The sequence below is a fragment of the Budorcas taxicolor genome, chromosome 2, assembly GCF_023091745.1.
Source record: "Budorcas taxicolor isolate Tak-1 chromosome 2, Takin1.1, whole genome shotgun sequence".
Classification (NCBI taxonomy): domain Eukaryota; kingdom Metazoa; phylum Chordata; class Mammalia; order Artiodactyla; family Bovidae; genus Budorcas; species Budorcas taxicolor.
The window spans coordinates 130152491-130176723 of NC_068911.1; the positions used below are offsets into that span (position 1 = coordinate 130152491).

The following is a 24233-nucleotide window of genomic DNA, read 5'->3' on the forward strand; positions in this document are numbered from 1 at the left end:
AAACATATGGGGAACCCCCCAGGTTTCTTTGCATTTTGTTCCTTTATACACAGCTGTTCTTTTCCAAGGAAAAACGAAATAACAAAAAAGCAGCAAGAATAAGCTAAATGGGAAATAATGTGAAATAATTTACAGCAACACTCCAGATAATTCTCCCTGGCAGCCCAAAATCTTGCTCATGTATGTTACCTAGCATTGCAAAATAAATGTTTTTAATTTTTCTAAGAGACTCTTACTTCTTCACAGCTGTGGGAGCAGTCAGAGAAAGAGAGGGATGGTTGGTAGCCTCAGGGAGTCAGTAAGAAGACAATGCTGTTTGGCTCTAATATCCTGTTTGGTGTCTTCTCCCTGGGGATTCCAGGGAGTGGGTGTGGAGTGGGGTGGAGGTAGGAGGAGGAGGTGGATTAGGCCCAGAAGGGAGTACACAACACAGCCTGGTCAGTACCAAGTCTTAAAGGTTTATCTCTACAAACCAATCTATTTCGAACAATTTTCAAGGGCTATGACCATGTCTTGATTTACCTTCTTATTTGCAGAGGAGCTTCTACAATGTCAAGCATGGGTGGGTGTTTAATCAATATTATGACCTAATACTCCTATTGCTGTAATAGGCTCAGGAAATGAATTCAGCAAATGAACATTCTTCTCCTAGTCACAGAAATCCAAACAACAAATTTGCCTGATGGAAAGAAGGCTCAGAAATGTTGATGTACACTGATATCTCTGACTTAAACTGATAATCTGTGTTGCATACTATTTTAGGAACTCATTCTGATTTTGCAGGATCCAGTGGCTTAACTTGCTTTTAGTGCGACACTCCCATAAACAAACTTCAAGTCAGTTTATGTTCCATGCATGAAAGATGGTTGCCACCTCCATTCTCTGTGCTGTGTACTAGCTCCACGTTAGCAGTTTTACAGAGAATCAGGTCAACACAGCTTAAATGGAAAACCCAATCTTTACTGAATCACTCAAAAAACAATTGTTTCCTGGGCAGGCCAGATGCTAAATATAGAATGACAAACAAGGATATGCCGCTCGTTGCAAAGAACTTACTAGCTAGATGATCTTTTTTAATAAAACAGAATAACAATTTCAATTATAGTTTTATATTGTTCCTTCCACGTTAGCCAAGCTGAACTACATTTCGTGGAATTCCCTCCACTGTATTGTTCCATTTAGGGTTGCCCCCTTGAGAAAGCTGCATGTTCTGGAAGGGAAACATGAAACTACAAACTGATGGCCTGTTGGGTGTCAAGTGCTATGGTAGCTTGTGCACAGGGCCAGTGACCAGTAGCATCATTGTGTTGGCACAGGATGGTACCAGGTTGATGCTTCTTCAGATCCTACCACATCTTCTTCAATTACTCCTATTCCTGGGTCAGGCACGTGTGAGCTCAGAGGTGAAGCACACAGCTTCTTCTGCAGGACACCCACATGGGCAATGTTGAGCAATGAGAGACAGATGGGGGCTCCAGGTTGTCCCTATTTTCCCCCATTTCATGTCTAGTTTTTCTTTTCAACTGCTGGCCCACAGTGACTTTAGGACCACACAGAAACCAAGAGGATAGCTTTACATAAATAAATAAACTTCCTCAGCAGCTCACACAATTGTGTAAGGTCTAATTCCTATAATAAATATCCACATTTATCATGGTGGTTCTGATTCCCTGATTGAACCCTGAACCTTGAACCCTGAGAGGGATCAATTATCCATGCTTGAGATGCAAAGAGGTTTTAAAGACAATATAGGGTTTATAAGTCTTTCAAAGAAGAAACGGCATTTAATACATATTTGTGTAAGGAATATTAGTGTTTGCCAATCTAAGCAACAGACAGATATGCCCACTGAACTCATGTATCTTCTTTGACAAGTTCTAATAGTCAAACTCCAAAAGACCAGTCCAAACCTTCTCTGGTCTTCCCACCTTGCGTATGCTTTCCCCACCTGTTATTTAGGGGAGGCATAAAATAGTAGCTTTTGAACTGTGGTGTTGATGCTTTTGAACTGTGGTGTTAGAGAAGACTCTTGAGAGTTCCTTGGACTGCAAGGAGATCCAACCAATCAATCCTAAAGGAAATCAGTCCTGAATATTCATTGGAAGGACTGATACTGAAGCTGAAACTCTAATACATTGGCCACCTGATGTGAAGAACCAACTCATTGGAAAAGACCCTGATGCTGGGAAAGATTGAAGGTGGGAAGAGAAGGGGATGACAGGATGAGATGGTTGGATGGCATCACTGACAATGGACATGAGTTTGAGTAGGCTCCAGGAGTTGATGATGGACAGGGAAGCCTGGCCTGCTGCAGTCCATGGGGACGCAGAGAGTCGGACATGACTGAGTGACTGAACTGAACTGAACTGAAAGTAATGGATATAGGATCTAATTATAAAAAGGAGGAATGGGATGTAGCCAAAATGGCAGAATGGGAAGTGCCTGAATTCACCTCTTCCCACAGGCACACCACAACTGCAACTACTTACAGAGCAACCATCCATGAGAATGATCTGAAGACTTATAGAAAGGATTTCCCCAACAAAAGATATAAAGAACGGACTACAACAAGAGAGATAGGAGGGGCCAAGATGTAGTGTACGCAGGACCCATATACCTGGGTAAGAAACCCATACATGGGAAGAATATCACAATCACAGAGGTCCTCCCCAAGGAGCGAGAGGTCTAAGCCCCACACTGTGCTCTGCAGCCTGGGATCCTGCAGCAGGAAGATCCCATAACTTCTGCTTTGAAAGCCAGTGGGGCTTACGTTCAGGAGAGCCAGAGAACTTAGGAAACAGACTGCTCTTAAACAGCATGTGCAGAAGTTGTAGCTTGAGAAAAGCCTGGGTCAGACCTACTTGCTATTCTTGGAGAGCCTCTTGAGAGGCAGAAGGTACCTAGGTTCACTTGAGAATGAAGACACTGGTGGCATCTACTTGGGGGAGCTCATTCTACCATGATGTCAGCACTGGCAAGTGCCATTTTAGAATCCTTCCAATAGCCTATTAGTGCTGGGGGCTTACCTACCCACTAGCACCAGCTCCACAGCCCCCAGGCTGCACAGCCAACCACTTGCAGAGCCTACCACATCCTCCAGTGGGCCCCCAACATAAGGTAGAACCTCACAGCTAAACAAGCTTGGAGCCAGCCTTGCCTCCCAGAAAGCTCACAGTAATTGACCTGGCTCCATCAGAGGAGGCACCCACAGCCCAGATGGGGGCACCCCTAGAGCACATAGCTCTGGTGACCAGAAGGGAAAGTGGTGTTGGATACCATAGGACGTCTCCTACATAAAACCACTTCTCTAAGATCAGAAAATGTACTTGACCTACCTAGTACAGGAAAATAAACACAGAGAATTAGGCAAAATGAGGAGACAGAGAAATATGCTCCAAATGAAGAAACAAGACAAAACCTCAGAAAAAGAACGAAAGTAGAGACAGCAACCTAACTGATAAAGGGTTTAAGGTAATGATCAAAAATGATCATTTTTTGATCATCAAAAAAGATGCTCAATGAACTTCAGAGAAGAATGGATGAAAACTGGGAGAATTTTAACAGAGTTAGAAAATATGAAGAAAAACCAAACAAAGCTGAAGAATATACTAACTGAAATGAAAGATACACTAGAAGGAATCAACAGTAGATTAGATGATACAGAGGAATAATCAGTGATCTGGAAGGGTAGTGGAAATCACCCAAGCTAAACATAAAAAAGAAAAGAAGGATTAATAGAAATAAGAATAATTTAAGAAACCTCTGGGCCACATCAAGCATACTAACATTGCAATATAAGAGTCCCAGAAGGAGAAAAGAAAGAGAAAGGGGCAGAGAACTTACTTGAAGAAATAATAGCTAAAAACTTCCCTAACCTAGGGAAGGAAATAGACATCCATATCCAAACAGACATCCAGAGTTTCAAACAAGATGAACCCAAAGAGGTCCACATCAAGTCATACTATAACTAAAATGACCAAAAAATGTATTTCTAAATCACTTTGCTGGAGAGCAGAAACTAGCACAACACTGTAAAACAACTATACTTCAATAAAATAAAAATTTAAAAATATATTAAAATCTAAAAATTAATAGTAAGAAAAAAGCAACCAGCTATGTATAGTAAGCTGACGTTCAGCAGACACTTTGCAAGCCAGAAGGGAGTGGCACTGTATATTCAAAGCGATGAAAGGAAAAAAACCTACAACTGAGAATACTCTTCCTGGCGAGGTTATCATTCAGATTTGAAGGAAAGATAAATAATTTTACAAACAAGTAAAAGCTAAAAGAATTCAGCACCACTAACCCAACCTTACAAGAAATCTTAAAGGGACTTCTCCTAGTGAAAAAGAAAAGGCCACAAGTAGAAATATAAAAATTATGAAAGGAAAAATCTCATGGGTAAAGGCAAACATATATGAAAGGTAGTAGATCACTTATAAAGCTAGTAGAAAGGTCAAAACACGAAAGTAGTAAAATCATCTATATCCACAATAAGTAGTTAAGAGATACACAAAACAAAAAAAATGTAAAACATGATGTTAGAAATATTAAACATAACAGGGGAAAATAAAAATGTAGGGGTGTTAGAATGTGTTTGAACTTAAGAGATCACTTGATGAAAGTGAAAGTAGAGAGTGAAAAAGTTGGCTTAAAGGTCAACATTCAGAAACCGAAGATCATCGCATCTGGTCCCATCACTTCCTGGGAAATAGATGGGGAAACAGTGTCAGACTTTATTTTGGGGGGCTCCAAAATCACTGCAGATGGTGACTGCAGCCATGAAATTAAAAGACGCTTACTCCTTGGAAGAAAAGTGATGACCAACCTAGACAGTATATTCAAAAGCAGAGACATTACTTTGCCAACAAAGGTCCCTCTGGTCAAGGCTATGGTTTTTTCAGTGGTCATGTATGGATATAAGAGTTGTACTCTGAAGAAAGCTGAGCATCGAAGAATTGAAGCTTTTGAACTGTGGTGTTGGAGAAGACTCTTGAGAGTCCCTTGGACTGCAAAGAGATCCAACCAGTCCATTCTAAAGGAAATCAGCCCTGGGATTTCTTTGGAAGGAATGATGCTAAAGCTCAAACTCCAGTACTTTGGCCACCTCATGTGAAGAGTTGACTCACTGGAAAAGACTCTGATGCTGGGAGGGATTGCGGGCAGGAGGAGAAGGGGTCGACAGAGGATGAGATGGCTGGATGGCATCACTAACTCAATGGACGTGAGTCTAAGTGAACTCCGGGAGTTGGTGATGGACAGGGAGGCCTGGCATGCTGCGATTCATGGGGTTGCAAAGAGTCGGACACGACTGAGCGACTGAACTGAACTGAATATATGTGTGTGTGTGTGTGTGTATATATATATACACACACATACATATAACTTAGGTCATCAATATATATGTGTGAATATACATATATATATATACATACATATATATATATATGCATGCTCAGTTTCAGTTGTATCTGACTCTTTGCAACTCTATGGATTGTAGCCTGCCAGACTCCTTTGTCCACGGGATTCTCCAGGCAAGAATACTTAAGTGTGTTGCAATGCCCTTCTCCAGGGAATGTTCCAGACCTAGGATCAAACCCACATCTTTTATGTCTCCTGCACTGGGAGGCAGTTCCTTACCGCTAGTGCCACTTGGGAAGATCCATACATATATAAAACTTGAGATCATCAAGATAAATGTGTGTGTGTGTGTATATAGTAACCACAAACCAAGGACCTATAATGTTCCATGTGCTTAGTCACTCAGCTATGTCTTACTCTTTGTGACCCTATGGACTGTAGCCCAGTAGGCTCCTGTGTTCACGGGATTGTTCAGGCAAGAATACTGGAGTGGGTTGCCATTTCCTCCTTCAGGGGCTCTTCCAACCCAGGGATCAAACTTGCATCTCCTGTGTCTCCTGCATTGGAAGGCGGATTCTTTACCACTGAGCGACTTGGGAAGCCCCCAAACATATAATAGCTACATATAAAAAAACAGAAAAAAATCTAAACAGTCAATATAGGCATCAAATCACAATGGAAGAGAACAAAAGAAGAAGAAAAAAAAAACTACAAAACAACCAAAGCAATTAATGGAATGGCAAGAACACATCTATCAATAATTACTTTAAATGTAAATAGACAAAATGTTCCAATTAAAAGACATATTTGCCATCCTCACCCAAATTTCCAGCATTCAAAATAGAATTATTTCCTGAGCACCTACCATATACCAGGCTTAGGATACATGAAGAAACAAAAAACAGATCCCTACTGTCGTGGTGCTTACATTTTGGTGACATATTTACCAAACTCGGCACTTTCAAACGGAACTGATTAACTTCCCTGCCCCTTGCTCCTTTGCCTGGCCTTCCCAGTTAACGATGTCACCATTCACCCAGGGGCTTCTTTGCCATCTCACCCTCACTTGTTCCAAACCCTGTCAGGTTTACACTTATCTCTGCTTGTCAACACTCCCCACTGCTCAGAGGACACCGAGGATTCTGCTACTTGACCCAGCCTCTACTATCAGACTTATCTTCTACTATACCCTGTGTTCCAGCTACATCGGACTGAACCCACCATTGTTCACAGCCATGACCCTTGTTCTTCAGCATGTTTGTTCTCCTGCCTCAGCCGTCTCTCCTTTTCTTGGCCTGGTAAACCTCTGCTGCTGCTGCTGCTAAGTCGCTTCAGTCGTGTCCGACTCTATGCGACCCCATAGACGGCAGCCATCCTCTAAGGACTAGCTTAACTGACGTCTCTTCTTGGAAGACTTCATCTATTCAAGAAGACAGTTATTTGCTTCTTCCTCCAATTCAGTTATGATACTGTACTGATCTACTTACCTGTTTGCATTCCATCCAGACTGAGAACTCACTGAAGTCAAGGATGATGCCACCTTGGACCACCCCAGGCAGCCCCTAACACCATGCCTGGCATGCAGGAGGTACTTAAATAAACAGCTGTTCAATTTGGTAGCCCTCTCGCATTAGAGGTTTTGCATTAGAGCCTTTTGCTAACCAGTGAGAATCCCTAATTCAGCAGAAAGCATTTTTCTCTTTCTAGAAACTGGAGGTTCTAGATTAAATAAGATAATCACTCACTTCACTTCTGGAGGCAACAGCCCGATGCAACGGGGTCAGCCACATGTTGTCCTTGGCATTCACACGAGCTCCTGGAACCAAACAGCACAGGTTAGAGGCATAATGCAGTCAGCGCAAGTTCTGCTGATGCGAAGTCAGATGCTGTATCTTGTGCTCTTGTTTGCCTGGTACAAACAACACATTTTATTTGTTTGTTTTTTCTTTGTATCAATCATGTGCTTTCTGGCCAGACAGGAGGCGATACGGAGTCCAGTAGAAGAAGCAAGATCATGAGTTTAGAATGTCACAAGAATTAGGTTAAGACTAGAAGAGAAATAACAGTGTCTCACTGGGTGGGAGATACAGTTTTAAGAAAGCTGAGATTCTCCAGAACTTTAGAAATATAGGTTCTGAAGAATGGAGAACTTCTCAAGGGTGTGGATATATGAATTTGTGCTCCTGAATATAATATATATTCCTGAATATAAACTATATAATCACATGCATTATTTTATTTTTAGTCATTAAGCATATTTATCTCACAGGGCAGACAACATCCTTCTCAACAAATTATTAGGGAAAAGCAGTATTTTAACAAATGGATATTATACTAGAAGCCAGTGAGATGTCAAACAAATTTGTAAAATTGGGTTCTGATGAGGCTTGATCTGGGCTGAAGGGATTAGCAGAAATCCATTTTATTCAAGACCCTAATTATTTCTCTGGAACTAGCCACATATTTCGGTAGGAAAAAGCCAGCTTCCATAGGAGCTTTTGAACAGACACCACATGAAGCCTCTGTGGGCTGTTCACAACTCCCTCACACTATGGGGTGGGCAGATAGGGTAACACAGCCATGTCTCCTCAGCTGGACTAGTTTGAACCAGAGCTGTGAAAACTGCCTATTACCATGAACAGCAAAAGACCTATTTTACTTCATGTTTTTTTATCATATGAGTAATACATGAATGTATTGTTCTTTTAAAAGATAGATTGTTATAGATTTAGGTAAAGTCCCTTTGAGAATCACCCCCAATGCTGGACTCTCTTCACTCCCTGAAGAAAACTACTACTCTTGAGTTGGTATATGAGATTCTGATTTACGTCTTAGATACAAATAGGTGTACTTGTAGAAAATATTTCCAATATTTCACTGTAAACAATGCTGCTATGAACATCCATAAAATGACTCTATGCAAGTGTGTAAGTATTTTTCTAGGATACATAATTAGAAATGGACCTTCTGTGTCACTGACCATGCACTTTTGGTTTTAACAGTTTCAACCCTTCAAAGTGTGCCAATTTATACACTCACAGCGTATGACTGCTTTATTTCCTCACATTTTCATCAATACTTGATATTATCAGTTATTTATTATTATTATTCAAGGAATATGCATAACAATCTCTTTGAGTTCTTCTCCAGAACTGGGGCCACCACTCAAGCAGAGGATGGTAACTTCAGGTTGAGCACAAGATTCCTGGAGCACTGCCCAATTGCCTCACCACCAACCAATCAGAAGAAAGTCACACAGTCTGCAGCCCTCATTCCAAATGTTGCCTTCCTCTTCTGGGGACTGCTGCTGCTGCTGCTAAGTCGCTTCAGTCGTGTCCGACTCTGTGCAACCCCACAGACGGGAGCCCACTGTCTCTGGGATTCTCCAGGCAAGAACACTGGAGTGGGCTGCCATTTCCTTGTCCAATGCATGGAAGTGAAAAGTGAAAGTGAAGTCGCTCAGTCATGCCCAACTCTTAGCGACCCCATGGACTGCAGCCTACCAGGCTCCTCCGTCCATGGGATTTTCCACGCAAGAGTACTGGAGTGGGGTGCCATTGCCTTCTCCGCTTCTGGGGACTGGTGATGACCTAGTAGGCCTCCTGTTTGGCCCCTGTCTGTTTGGACCCTGACTGGGTCTAACAGTTTTGGGCTAAACTGCTGTTACGACACAGCTTCCCAGGTGGCACTAGTGGTAAAGAACCCGTCTGCCAATGCAGGCGACACAGGAGATGTGGGTTCAGTTCCTGGGTCGGGAAGATCCCCTGGAGGAGGAAATGGCAACCCACTCCTATATTCTTGCCTGGAGAATCCCATGGACAGAGGAGCCTGCTGGGCTATAGTCCAAAGGATCGCAAAGAACTGGATACAACTGAAGTGACTGTGCATATCAGTTACTTAAAATACTGCAAATCTGATTGGAAGAAAATGGTCTTACATTTCTGTGTTGCCTATTTAACAATGAGATTGGGCATCTTCTAACATGTTTGTTTATTAGCCACTTGTAATTCATTCCCTGAGAACCGTTTATTTATATTCTTTGCCTATTCCCCCTATTTTTCTTATAATTTATATGTATACATTTATACTGCAGTTACTGTTATTACTGTTTATGTATTCTAAAATTCTAAAAAAATGTTTTATGTAGATTCAAATGTGGCTTTTAATATCAAAATTCTTTTAAGGAGAAAAATGCCACTGAGCTTGCTGGCTAACATAAAGCAACATACACCCCCATGTGTAACAAACACCAGCACTGTGTTCACGCAGCTTTGGACTCACTTGAGAAATTGAAAGATAATTAGAAATCTAGGGAGTAGATTCAGTGACTGTGTAAGCCTTCCATTCCTCCACTAATCCTCCTCCACAAGGTTGAAGAGGCAGCTGCCAGGGAAACCACCTCTCCCAGAACCACAAAATTATTATGACAAAAGCAGAGTTATCTGAATGGGAAGGTGTATTTCATCAGTGTCATCTCGTGAGACTCGCTTCCTCATCCTCTTCCTCTATCGGAAAGTCTTGTTTACATGTCAGAGGGAGACGTCAGATGGTTTGAGTTGAATATTTATAACTGATTTTCTAAAGGAAGCCTCATGTTATTTACCTGCCTGTCAGGCACCATTGTGCACTGAAGGACACAGAGTCAGCATGTCTAATGATTTAAAGGCAAATGCTTTTTCCCCCAAGCACGTTTTTAAATTTTTTTTTTAAAGCACCAGGTTATACTGATTCTCCAGAAATCAAGACCTAATTAAAAGTTATCAGGTATGAAATCTAATTACAAATTAAACACCTTTTTTTTTAATCTTATCCCTACTACTGCTTGATTTTATTTTCATAGATAATAGGAGCAAAGAGAACTCTGAGCATATTTTCAGAGGCAATATTTCTGTTCTTCTCACAGTGTCATCTAGAAACAAGTAGGACAAAGAAAAAAGATAGATCAAATGACTAAAAATCTTATAGGCCAGCAAGAACAATTGATTCTTAAGCCAACGTTTGGCTTTTAATTATAGAAATAAATATGAAAGAAAGATCACATGAAATATGATTATAATACAGTGAGATCAGCTTGCTATTGATTTTTTAAAAAACAAACAGACCAAATCTCATTATAGCCCAGGAGCACTGTCCTGCAAAGCAATGACCTAAGAAGAGTATATGATAATTCCAAATATGTGGCAATTGCTCAAAACATCTTAAAAACTCCCCTTGGAGTTGCCTTTGGGGCCAGTTTATATGCCTATCAGCAAGTGGCCCATTACTTTATAATCACACTACATTAGAGACCAAAATCAGCATTGCCTCATTTAATTACTCCTCTTTTTCTAGACACCCCCAAAAATCAAAACCAACCTCAAAGGATGAATATTTGTTATGCATGAAAGAATCAAAAGAATGACCTGCCACCAGCTCTGGAGGCAATTTGCACTGGGAGTGGTAATCACATTTTGAAAAATTACAGGAAATAATTTCATAGGAATACCACTTGTTTGGTGGCCTACATTCTAATTTATTTTTTTTAATTAATAGTTACAACTCACAAACACTCACATGTGACAGGGTGTGTAATCCCGGTTTTCTTCCTTCAGCTCAGAACTCTCTCTAACCCTGTGTGTTTCCAGAATTTCTCTACAAGGTCTTGTTACTATGGCTGTTTCTCTGTGTGCTCTGCTCTCTATATCTCAAAATTAGTCTCTTAGCTAGTTGGTTCACACTGATCTCATTCATATATCTTCAGGCAAATGATTTAGCAAGCTCTTGACCTTCTCTCTGCCTTAATCCTGACTCGGTCAGTTCCAAAACAGAAGCTACAAGCAGGTGGTGAAAATAAAGCCAGAAGCAGTTATAACAAGAGGAACTCTGCAAGGCCTGAATTCCTTGCTGTCTACTCAGAGACACTCAGGGTTCCATGTGCCTAGCTAACAAAAGATAATGTCAGTAGGAATTTAGTGGGCTTGAGTTACACTATGCTCTGTAAGTTAATACAACAATGGAGAACACAGCTGTAATGGGAGACTCTGGCAAAGTCAAATGATTTGTCCAACATGGGAATCATTAGCACCTCATTCATTATTAAACTGGAAAACAACTTGGTTGGATTCCCTAAAGGGTCAGCTGCCAGATGTAAGTCTAGAGATGAAATCACTGCTCTTGCAATGATATTTGTTTAGGAATATACTACGTAAAATGAATAAAGAACCTTTCAGGGAAATTAAAACCATGAGAATTTCAGGAGTTTGCTAAGTTGCCACAGTTGAGTAAAATTCCTAAAGAACCTTCACAATTCTCTTCCGTATCCTAAGTCTTCCTAATTTGATGAGGGAAGGAGGGAAAAATCCATAGCATGTGCCACCTGAAATTATACTAGAGGCATTAATAACTCAGTGATTCTTCCAAGATGACTGGGCTAAGGAAACAGGTGTACAGATCAAGAGATACAGAACAGTTTCTCCTGGCTCTGAATGAGCCGTTTAAAAGAGGCTGGGGTGCTCCATGCCCACATAAAGAAGAGGTGAAACCAAGTCTCTTGATTATCAGACCGTAGATGCCTGGGAGAAAATAGATGGATCACCTCCGTGCTGAAGAATTAAGACCTTCCCCTTCAAATGTAGAAAAACAAACAAACCAACACCCAAAAAAGCATAGCTGGGGATATAAGACAAAGTTCTAAATCTGCACAGTCATAAACCAAACATTCCTCTGAGAACCCTGAGCTGTGTCTTAAAACAACACTTGGAAGGTAGGTAGAGTTTGCTGGGATCATTAGGTCTCATACCAAAAAAGTCTATCTTGCACCTCCACCAATTCTGCCTATAATTTTCTATGGGCCAAATTTCTACTGCTGGGGCAACCAGCCAGGTGCGCATTGGCTCTTAGCCACAGACTGTGCCAGTGCCAAGCACTACATATTGTTTGGAACACAGCCTTGAAACATCTTTAGAATTATCAGAAGGAAGGCCTGTTCTCAACAGCACAAAAAGTACTCCACGAATTCTAACCTAACCTCCATGAGACGGTCAGAAGCATGTAGCACAAGCATTGCAAGGCACAGAATACTTGTTTCCTGAGAAAAGCTACCTCAAGAACACAACCACAACAAAAATAAGGGCAATGTGAATCTCCCCTTGTGCATCACACACCATTCTTTTTCAGTGTTCTCCACACCTGCTCCAATACTGTATCAGTTCCTATCTTTGCACAACTGACTTTGGAATTCTACAATTTCCCTTTACTACTGCAAACAAAGGCAAAACCTTATTATTGGCCTTTTGCATAGTCTCTGGGCAGTGGCATTTCCTCCAGATTTGAATCTCCCTAAACCAAGATACAGGTTAGGAAGCAACAGTTAGAACTGGACATGGAACAACAGACTGGTTCCAAATAGGAAAAGGAATATGTAAAGGCTGTATATTGTCACCTTGCTTATTTAACTTATATGCAGAGTACATCATGAGAAACGCTGGGCTGGAAGAAACACAAGCTGGAATCAAGATTGCCAGGAGAAATATCAATAACCTCAGATATGCAGATGACACCACCATTATGGCAGAAAGTGAAGAGAAACTAAAAAGTCTCTTGATGAAAGTGAAAGAGAAGAGTGAAAAGTTGGCTTAAAGCTCAACATTCAGAAAACGAAGATCATGGCATCCAGTCCCATCACTTCATAGCAAATAAATGGGGAGACAGTGGAAACAGTGTCAGACTTCATATTTTTGGGCTCCAAAATCACTGCAGATGGTGATTGCAGCCATGAAATTAAAAGACGCTTACTCCTTGGAAGAAAAGTTATGACCAACCTAGATGGCATATTGAAAAGCAGAGACATTACTTTGCCAACAAAGGTCTGTCTAGTCAAGGCTGTGGTTTTTCCAGTGGTCATGTATGGATGTGACAGTTGTACTGTGAAGAAAGCTGAACCCCGAAGAATTGATGCTTTTGAACTGTGGTGTTGGAGAAGACTCTTGAGAGTCCCTTGGACTGCAAGGAGATCCAACCAGTCCATTCTGAAGGAGATCAGTCCTGAGTGTTCATTGGAAGAAATGATGCTAAAGCTGAAACTTCAGTACTTTGGCTACCTCATGCGGAGAGTTAACTCATTGGAAAAGACTCTGATGTTGGGAGGGATTGAGGGCAGGAGGAGAAGCGGATGACAGAGGATGAGATGGCTGGATGGCATCACCGACTTGATGGACATGAGTTTGGGTGAACTCTGGGAGTTGGTGATTGACGGGAAGGCCTGGCGTGCTGCAATTCATGGGCTCGCAAAGAGTCGGACACGACTGAGTGACTGAACTGAACTGAAACCAAAAGAAGGAAGAAGAAAGCCAGATAGCCTGCATGTAATCCACACTGAGACTCCTGCACATGCTTAGATCCATTCCAGGGATTTGTCCAGCAAATACTCAAAGGAGAAAGCACATGCTGGTTTTGGGTGAGATGTACCAAGTAAAGGTGCTTATGTGTTGTTTAGTCATGCAATCATGTCCGATTCATTGAAATCCTATGGACTGTAGCCCGCCAGGCTCTTCTGTCCATGGGAATTTTCCAGGCGAGAATACTGGAGTGGGTTGCCATTTCCTCCTCCAGCGGATCTTCCTGACCCAGGGATCGAACCCACGTCTTCTGCATCTCCTGTATTAACAGGCAGATTCTTTACCACTGAGCCACCTGGGATTTCCACCAAGTATATAGGTTTCCAAAAATGAAAACACTGGCATTTTAAAATCTGATGAAATATTTAAAATACACAGAAAAATAAACAGAACAGTATCACAAAGACCAGTATGACCACAACATGTGCTGGCCACATATTTACTCCCAATTTTTAAAAAATGAAGCATTTTACAGAATTACTGTCTCTTTTATACCTTCCCCTGAAAACATCTCTTACTCTATTTGTCTCCTCAGAGGTAACTACTATCCAGAAATTGATGTTTCATTTTTCCCCATATTTTTAATGCTTTGATTACATTATAGTCATGTATCTAACCTAACCTCCATGAGGTTAAGTTAAACAAAATAGTACTGTTTCGCAATGCAATTTCAGTTCAGTTCAGTCACTCAGTCACGTCCGACTCTTTGTGACCCCATGAACTGCAGCACGCCAGGCCTCCCTGTCCAATGCAATTTAAAAATATGTAAATACACACACATATCTATGTGTATTCATGTAGATTTAAAGGAATCCATTTTCCTTCTTTAATTTTTAATTTTTTACAATGAAAGAAACAGACATCCAAATGTACAGAATGCATCCACAATACTGGGCCTGACTACTTGCTAAGATGGTCAGGAATCAGACTTTCAAAGCAACATAAAAAAGTTTTACTGGAGAAGTCACTTTTCAATAAGAAGAATGTCTTGTATTGTCCCTTGTCTACTGACAAAATCAATGACCAAATAAATGTCCACAAGCACAATAAAGAAACTTTGTTTGGGTTCTTTGTAGCAGTCAATCTAGTAAATTGGTTATTTAAATTTTCACATGCCATTGACTTTTAAGTACAGCTGATATTTACCTGACAGAATCAGGAGTTCAATTATCTCTGCATCTCCCAGAAACGCAGCCACATGAAGTGGGGTTCGCTTCTCAGAATCCTGAAACAATGGCAAAGATAAACAAGTCAGTACCAGCCGGAGGTGCCTTTAGTAGATACAGTATAACATGTCACTTACTTGTGGGAGAGAGTGAAGGCCACACATCTATTCAGATGAGTGCTGGTTACACATTTCTCTCAGCATCTCCCCTAGTCACATGAAGGAAAGATCCCCATTTTTGTGTCTGTATGTTGTATTTGCCTCATTGCTCCTTTTATTAGAGCCCAGCTCAGGTCAAGGATGGCCCATCATGCACTGGATGTAGAAATAATTTATCTTTAAATCTTAAGCATGGGTAAAAAAATTTCAAAGCTTCTACCTATCTTAACAGTACAGTTCAAAGCTTTCAATGACTTATTTTCTTTCTAAGAAAACCTAGTGAAACTATTCACAAGGACATGAAATATAAATACAATTATTTTCCATTACTGTTGCTTAGACCACTGCGCATTCATGTAATGCTTATTGAATGCCTACTGTGTGTCAGGAACCAGGGTCTGGGGACAGAGGGGTGACTATGACTTCATGCCTTCATGAAACTTACAATCAAGTGGGAGGGCTGATAATAGTCATGTAACCCAATGACACATGAGATCCTTTCAGATGGTGATAAAGACTATAACAAAATTAAAACAGGATAATGAGATCAAGTGACTGTGAAGATGGGAATAAGATTCCTTAGAGTGGTTGAGTAAGGCCTTTCTGAGGGTGCTGACACTGAAGCTGAGAGCTGAGGCAGCTATTACTAACTCTATTGTACAGATGAGAAACTATGGCTCAAATAAATTAAGAAATGTCCTCAAGACTCCACAGGTATATAGCCGAGTCAAGATTAGACCTTCACCTGTCAGATTCCAGACTAAGTCCTTTGCATGGCTGTGAGGCAGCATGATAACAGGCAGGGGAAAAAAATACTGCTTCCCCATCTGTAAACTGGAGATAATACCTCCCTAGACGACTGATACGAGCATTCAAGACAATGTAAGTAAATAAGTCCTCGGTAGGTATGAGGCTTGGTGTATGCACAGCAAGTGCTCCGTGGTAGCCATTATTGTCACAGCATAGATAGTTGTGGGATACGGGGCTTTCCCAGGACAGAACCCCCATCCAAGTCCTCTACCTGCCTCGTTTGTAGAAAAACTTTAGCTTCCAAGGCTGTCCCCTAGTTTCAAAGAACAAATTTAATCAAAATGAGAAAATGCAGGAACAAAGAAAAGAGAAAATAATGCAGACATTCAACAAAATCTAGAACCTTCAGTTCCTCCTCGAGGGTTACAGATAATATCCTGAGCCACATCCTTGAGTTGTTTTGCAGATACTGAAACCTCCACCAAGAGGAAGAAGTTAACTGCATGCTGACATAAGCATGTAGATCCCAAACAAGTTGGAACCAGAATGTTGAGGATGCTGACACCCAATTACCTCACCACCAACCAACCAGAAGAATGGCCATAAGCTGATCATACACCCCAAAACCCTCTCCATCACCCTGACTTTAAAAACCTTTCCCTGAAAGCCATCAAGGAGTTCAGGAGTTTAGAGGATCGGTCTCCCATACTCCTTGCTTGGCCTTGCAATAAACGCTGCATGTTCCTTCACCACAATCCAGCATCAGTGGATTGTCTTCACTGCACGCAGGCGAGCAGAACCAAGTTTGGTTCAGTAACAACATCTTCCCTCGAAGACTGAGAACTCTCATAGGGTACAGAACAGGTCTTACCTCTCTCCCTATAGTAGCACCATACTAGGTGAAGAAATGAAGTGAAGTGAAAGTCACTCAGTCGTGTCCAACTCATTGCGATCCCATGGACTATATAGTCCATGGAATTCTCCAGGCCAGAATACTGGAGTGGGTAACCTTTCCCTTCTCCAGGGGCTCTTTCCAACCCAGGGATCGAAGCCAGGTCTCCTGCATTGCAGGTGGATTCTCTACCAGCAGAGCCACAGGGAAAGTCCACACTAGGTGCTCAGCATAAACTGACCAAACTCAACTAGACTGCATGCACGGCCTCTGCTACAAACTTTCAGTAGCTCTCCTAGAACAAAGGTAACCAAAGCCTATGCACCAGCTTGGCGGTTTCTCCAGAAACTAGGATGCATTTCAGTGTTGACATTTGTAGTCATTACTGATTTTAATCATCATTCCTATCACTGCTTGATTAGACAATATACCTAGTAGCCCTTGAAGCCCAGGGATGTTATTTTGTCTTCTGACAGTTCAGGTCCTCTGCTCTCAGTCTCTTTCAGACTATAGCTTTTAGGCATTTCATGACTGACTAATATCTAAAACAGATGGTAGGCAGGGAACAAAACAAGAACTGATCTTCAAGCCAACCTATTTGTTAGGAGGTCTGGTAAACAGGTTTTATGAAGAGATTAACTAACTTTTCAGTGGGTCAAAAGAGGGGGTTTGGATTAACTGGGAATTTATGTTGTCTATGTATGCTGCAGGCAATCACTACATATAAGAGAAAGTAGGGCAGTCACGGTACTATTCCATATTAGATAATAATATGCCTTAGAAAAGGACTTCCCTGGTAGCTTAGTCAGTTAAGAGATCGCCTGCAATGCAGGAGACCCAGGTTTAATCCCTGGGTTGGGAACATCCCCTGGAGAGGGAAATGGCAACCCGCTCCAGTATTCTTGCCTGGAGAATTCCATGAATGGAGGAGCCCAGCAGGCTACAGCCCATGGAATCACAGAATCGGACAGGACTGAGCCACTAACACTATTGTAACACTATGGCTTAGAAAATCCAGTAAGATATAAAACCATGGTTAACCATCTTATTGCCATATCATTCTGTGAAAATAAAGATTCAATGTTTAAAAGCATATTTGCTTATTTGAGAATCAAGTATTAATTTATACAGTGAACTATACAAATAACTGAGATCAGACTTTCACAAATGTCTTCTATTTCTTCTATTGATGTTTCTACAAGCACTTTCCTTTTTAGCTTTATATTCTCTCTGAATCCTCTGTAATGACTGAAAAGTATCTATTGGGCCCTAGGATAAAAGTTATATATGTTCGTTCATAAATTGAACTGGTTCCAGAGTTTGGTTCAACAAATTAAACCTCACCTAAGTTATTTAAACAAGGACTAACCCAACCCAAATTATGACTTTAATTTGACCTGAAGCAAAGTCAATGCTCTGTTTGAGAACTTGGCCTCAAATAAAAGCCAAAAAATACCAATATTCAAATCTGGTTGGTCCATCTTTATATAACAGGCTTTACTCATCCAGTAGGTCCTTTTATGATATGACTTATTCAAATTTAAGTTTTTATATTATAATATGGGTGTGTTACATTAGATCATGCTGTAAAAACTCCTTGATTATAAATCCTGTTTTTCCTCTTTTAATATGCATTTAAAGGTTTCCTATAGCTTTCTGAACACCTGTGCCAACTGATACTCTCCTTCAGTGACAAGCCATAAACAGGCAACAGAGAAGATCTATATTCAGGCAGTAGTTCTTCGGTTCACTGAAGCAGCAGAATCATATAAACAATTTCATGTGTTATTAAGACCTTACCCAAAAAACAATGCATTACTACTATTGACCAAGGGTTGCCAACACCTGCTCTCAAGCAAGGAACCTGAGTGATGTACAGGATCATAAGTTGAGGGATGAATAAGAGAGTCACCTCCATCACCATACCCAACGAGGTGAAACCAGCCAGAAGTTGCAGTTCATCCTCTGTCTAAGTAAAAGGCCACTCTACTTGTCATAAACTAGATAAATGGAGTAGGAGATGCAATGGTAGAAGGAGAGGGAAGGCTCCTCTCCTACCGTCTACCATTTTCCCTTCTACCAATGGGAAAAGAAAATGCTAATAATAATACTAGTAAAAATAGGCCACTGGCCAATGATATCCCTATGGTATCTAAAAGAAGAAACAAAACCCATCTGGTACTGATGCAGTGCTTTTAATTTTTTTTCATAATGTTTTCTCATCTGTTCTATTACTTAAATCTTATAACATCCATATCAGGGGAGACACATCTTTCAGAACTTTGTTGTTAAGCCTTGCTACCACCATTTAAAAGATATGGACTCTGAGCCCTTGGATATGTTGTATGACTTGCCCAACACAACATTGTAAAGCAATTATTATTCAATTAAAAACAGATTATAGGACTTTAGTTTGTTAGCCTCTGTTCCAGATGTCTAGGAGACATCAGCAGTCATCCTTTTGTGTCCTATGGGTCGTAGCCCACACACAGAAACCTTGCTTACAAAATGTAGGGTGTACATCTACCAAGAGCAAAAGATCTGAACAATGAAAAAGGAATTTAAACATAAAATTCCAAAACAAACCAAAAAAATGGAAGCGAGGACATCATCATAGAAGTTGCCTTGATAGTCAAAAAAACTTTCCCTTATAATCCCTAAGAAATTCTGGGGAAAACATGACAAATACATAGTAAATGTTCATTTAAATGAGCTTGCAAAAGTTAAATGGTCTGGGGCGAGAAATAAGGAATAAACTGAGAACCAAAGCTGGAAGCACATGAGCTCATTACCCTGCAGGGAGAAGCCGTACTCCAGGGGCTTGGGACTGAACACTCGCTCTGGGATGGAAGGTGAGGTGGAGAACTGAAACTGGAAGACCTAGAAAGTGGTCTTGAAGAAAGATTCCTAAGGAACAATGGTGGGCTCCAGAAAAAGCTAAACACTCCCTGGGCAGATGGCAAAGCAATGCCTTGGCCTAGATTCTTAGTGGAAGAATAAAAGTGTCTCCACTGATCATGTGTATCCCCAGAGTCCGCCCTCCTGTGGTTTCAGGATTTGAAGAATACTGGAGTGGATTGCCATTTCCTACCCCAGGGAATCTTCCCAACCCAGGGATCAAACCCACATCTCTTCTGTCTCCTGCATTGTCAGGTGGATTCTTTATCACTAGCACCACCTAGGAAGCCCCCTATATAGTCTAGAAACTTTCGAGCTGGAAAACAGTTATAAAAATTGGTTCTAGGCCAAGAATACCCTGATGGTGCCAAGAAGAAAAAACATCTATCTAGAGAGATGTGTCCTTGATCCAGATAACCCAGGATTCCCACAGACTAAAACTTCACTGAAAGTGAGCTCACAAACCACAGACCTATGTAGAAACAACTAATTTCCCACAAGCCAGGGTCAGCAGGCATACCAACCAGCAAGAGCTTGATATAATAGAAGAATCAGACAGAGATACAAACAATGTTTAAAATCATTTAAACATGAAGGACAAAGCCCAAGGGAGAAAATAAAGCCTTATGTATTTTTGACTGAACAAAATTTGGGGGAACAGGTATGAAGGAAGAATTATAGAAGCAGTACAAATGATGTTAGAAACCATCTAAGACTTTGATTTTAAGAGAGATGAAAACAGAAGAGCTGAAAAAAATTGAAGAAGGATAAAATTAAAACAGTGACTTTGGAATATGTTTTACCACCATATATTCAGCCATATTTTCTAGGTACAGACATATATTGAGAAGGTATTATCTTCCAGACACTGTGATAGATGTTATTAATAGAAATACAAAATTTGAAACATCCAGCCATCACCATAAAGACACTTACATCCAGTAACTAGTTTGCAAATTTAAGACATCAGAAAAAAAAAAAAAAGCAGGGACATGGTAATTTGATATTTGTGATGTTAAAAGATTTATGAAAATTACCACATGCACTGAGACAAAGTGTTAGTCACTCAATCATATCAGACTCTGCAACGCTATAGACTGTAGTTCACCAGGCTCCTCTGTCCCTGGAATTCTCCAGGCAAGAATTTTAGAGTGGGTTGCCATCTTTCTCCAGGGGATCTTCCTGACCCAGGTATCAAACCCAGATCTCCTGCACTGCAGGCAGATTCTTTACCATCTGAGCCACGAGGGAATCCCACTGAGACTAATGTTGTAGTAAATATTGTCCCCAAACCTGTTCAATTCTGACCAAGCCTGGCGCAAAAAGTCTAAACGGACAAGAAAAAAATCTCTCTTGAATTGGGACATGAACACATTTTGCCCAGGACTCTCAAGAAGCCCTACTGGCTCCTGCTCAATATGAACTTTGGAAGCCCTGAGCCAGACTTCCAGTTCAGTCACAGAGCCCAGCTGATATTTTATAGGCTGCCTTGGGGTAGTTTCTGGATCAAAACTAGAATCCAGGACCAGACTAGGACAAGAGTAGCTTTCAGGCACTGTAGCCAAGCTACATGTTTTGCACCATTTGCATACATTCTATCTGTTGTCCAAGTGGACTTTCTGAGACGACCGACAGTTAATAAATGGTTGTGTAGGTCTTTACAACACCCAGGAACACAGAGGAGAAAACAACTCAAAAGCAAGCACACATCAGAAATAAACACAAAAATAAACTCAAAATGGATTAAAGACCTAAATATAAAATCAGAAACTATAAAACTCTTAGGGGAAAACATGGGCAGAACACTCTCCAACATAAATCACAGCAAGATCTTCCATGACCCATCTCCCAGAGTAATGAAAACAAAAATAAACAAATGGGGCCCAATTAAATTTTAAAAGCTTTTGAATAATGAAGGAAACTGTAAGCAAGGTGAAAACACAACCCTCAGAATGGAAGAAAATAATAGCAAATGAAACAACTGACAAAGCATTAATCTCAAAAATATACAAGCAGTTCATGCAGCTCAATACCAGAAAAACAAAAAACCCAATCAGAAAGTGAGAAAAAGACCTAAACAGACATTTCTCCAAAGAAGACATGCACATGGCTAATAAATACACGAAAAGATGCTCAACATCATTCAGTATTAGAGAAATGCAAATCAAAACCATAATAAGGTATCATCTTACACCAGTCAGAATGGCCATCATCCAAAAGTCTACAAACAATAAATGCTGGAGAGAGTGTGGAGAAAAATGAACCCTCTTACACTGTTGGTGGAAATGCAAACTGGTACAGCCACTATGGAAAAGATTGTGGAGATTCCTTAAAAACCGGGAATAGAACTCCCATATACCCAGTAATCCCACTGCTGGGCATACACAGCAAGGAAACCACAATTGAAAGAGACACATGTACCCCAGTGTTCACTGCAGCACTATTTACAATAGCTAGGACATGGAAGCAACCTAGATGAATGGATAAGGAAGTTGTGGTACATATATAAAACTCAGGAAAAGTAATGTATTTGAGGATACATAAATACATAAAGGAATGTATTTGAGTCAGTTCTAATGAGGTGAATGAACCAGAAGCCTATTTATACAGAGTGAAGTAAGTCAGAAAGAGAAAGACAAATACTGTTTATGAATGCATATATATGGAATTTAGAAAGACAGTACTGATGATCCTACATGCAGGGCAGCAAAGGAGACACAGATGGAAAGAACAGACTTTTGGGCTCAGCAGGAGAAGGTGAGGGTGGGATATTTGAGAGAAGCACTGAAACATGTATATTACCACATGTGAAATAGATGAGCAATGCAAGTTTGATGCATGAAGCAGGGCACCCAAGGTTGGTGCTCTGGGACAACCCAGAGGGACAGGTTGGGGAGGGAGGTGGGGGGGAGGTTCAGGATTGGGGGGACACGTGTATACCTTTGGCTAATTCATGTTGATGTATGGCAAAAACCATCACTGCATTGTAAAGTAATTATTCTCCAATTAAAATAATTTTTTAAAAGAAATAAATTATCAATGTAGTTTTTAAAAAAGATTGTTCAAGTTCACAAAAAGGCAGAGCTTTTTCTATTCTCTAGGAGCTTCAATTCCAAATAGCCCTTGGCAAACAGATTCAGACTCATGGAAAAAATTCAGGTTTCTTCAGAAGGAAGGAAGGTTAAACCCTCCCTTTCTATGAATAGCCAAAGACACACACAGCCAGCTGGCGTCTGAGCTAAATTTGCAGCATGTCATAGAAGGATCAGGCAGAGGAAGTTTCTGTCATCTGTTTACCAAAGAAGCAGATGAAAGAAAATGGGGAACTAGAAGCATGTCCATGTAAAGTGAGCTTGACATGGCCAGAGAGTCATTCTGGCAGCTAAACAACACTGTGTTAGGCAGGCCAACTGAGGGGACACCACAAGCCTCTCTTTTGAAGATGAAGAATTGTTTATTACAATTCTTTGGAAATTCTAGTGAGAAGCGTATGATCTAATCTTCATTGTACGTATCTGTCGTACACTAAAACAAACATCCCTCCCTACACAGAAATATCTTAAATACCAAGACAGGCAAATAGCACGATATTAAAAAAAAAAAAAAAAAGGAAAGGAAAAAACTCTACAAAGCCTTCCTGTCCTGAAACACAAAAGGTAAGTTCCAATCATCAACTTAAATCCCCACTACCAAAGGGGTGGAGAAATAACTAACCAGCTTATGTATATTGAGTGGAGATGAGCAGGAGCAAACAAATGTCTAAAGAACTCTGGACACAAAATAAGTACCTTGGAGATACATCAAATCATGTGAGGAAAAGAGCCAAAGACACATTAAAGATTTAAATCAAACAAGATACAGAAAGGGAAAGATTGGTCTGAATCTCTCACTTAGTCTGAAGTGAGAAATTAAAAGAAAATTTTAAAGAAGAAAAAAAAGCAAACAAGGGATACAAAAATATTTCTTTTTAACAACTCACAAATACAGAGAAGAATAGAAAATACCGGATCTATATGTCCCACCAGCAAAATCAAACATGTTAACATTTTTTTTACATCTGCTTTAGAGCTCTGTTTTTTTAAAAAACAGCTTTAGGGGTAAATGTCATGAGTACTGTGACTTATTAAATGGTTCAGGAAATAACTCGCTATGTGTATGTGTGTGAGACAGACAGAGAAAGGAAGAGAAAGGCAGACAGACAGGTTAGGCAGTTTTTGATTCTTTACTACGAGAAAGGATGACATTCTGCCCATGGATCTCCCAGAATATGTATGAGAATTCCCCTAGAGTAAACACCAAGAAAAGAAAGGGCTGGGTCTCAGGGAATATTCATGTTCAACTTTATTAGGTATTGCCAAATAGCTTTCAAAAATGGTTTACCAATTTATACTCCCACCAGTCACAAGTTAATTAGTTACTTTTCCTGACATCCTTGCCAATATTTGCTATTACCAACCTTATTACTCTTTGCCAATATGATGTACCTAACATGTTATTCCATTGAAGCTTTGATTTATATTTCACTACATACAAGTGAGGTTAAGATTCTTTTCATATGTCTACTAAAAATTCTGGCTTCAACTTCAAACTCCCTGTATATATCCTTTATCCATTTCCAAATTCAGTTATCCGT

General features: G+C 40.4%; 1 protein-coding gene across 1 annotated transcript in view; it reads right to left on the reverse strand.

Annotated features, from left to right (window-relative positions):
- ANKRD44 (ankyrin repeat domain 44) overlaps nt 1-24233 on the reverse strand; it is a 306550-nt gene that overhangs the window by 128292 nt on the left and 154025 nt on the right. Inside the window, exons 3-4 of the mRNA XM_052658099.1 lie at nt 14883-14961; nt 7107-7177 (exon numbers count right to left, since the gene is read on the reverse strand). Coding sequence (XP_052514059.1) covers nt 7107-7177; nt 14883-14961 — 150 coding nt within the window. The remainder of the gene's footprint in view (nt 1-7106; nt 7178-14882; nt 14962-24233) is intronic.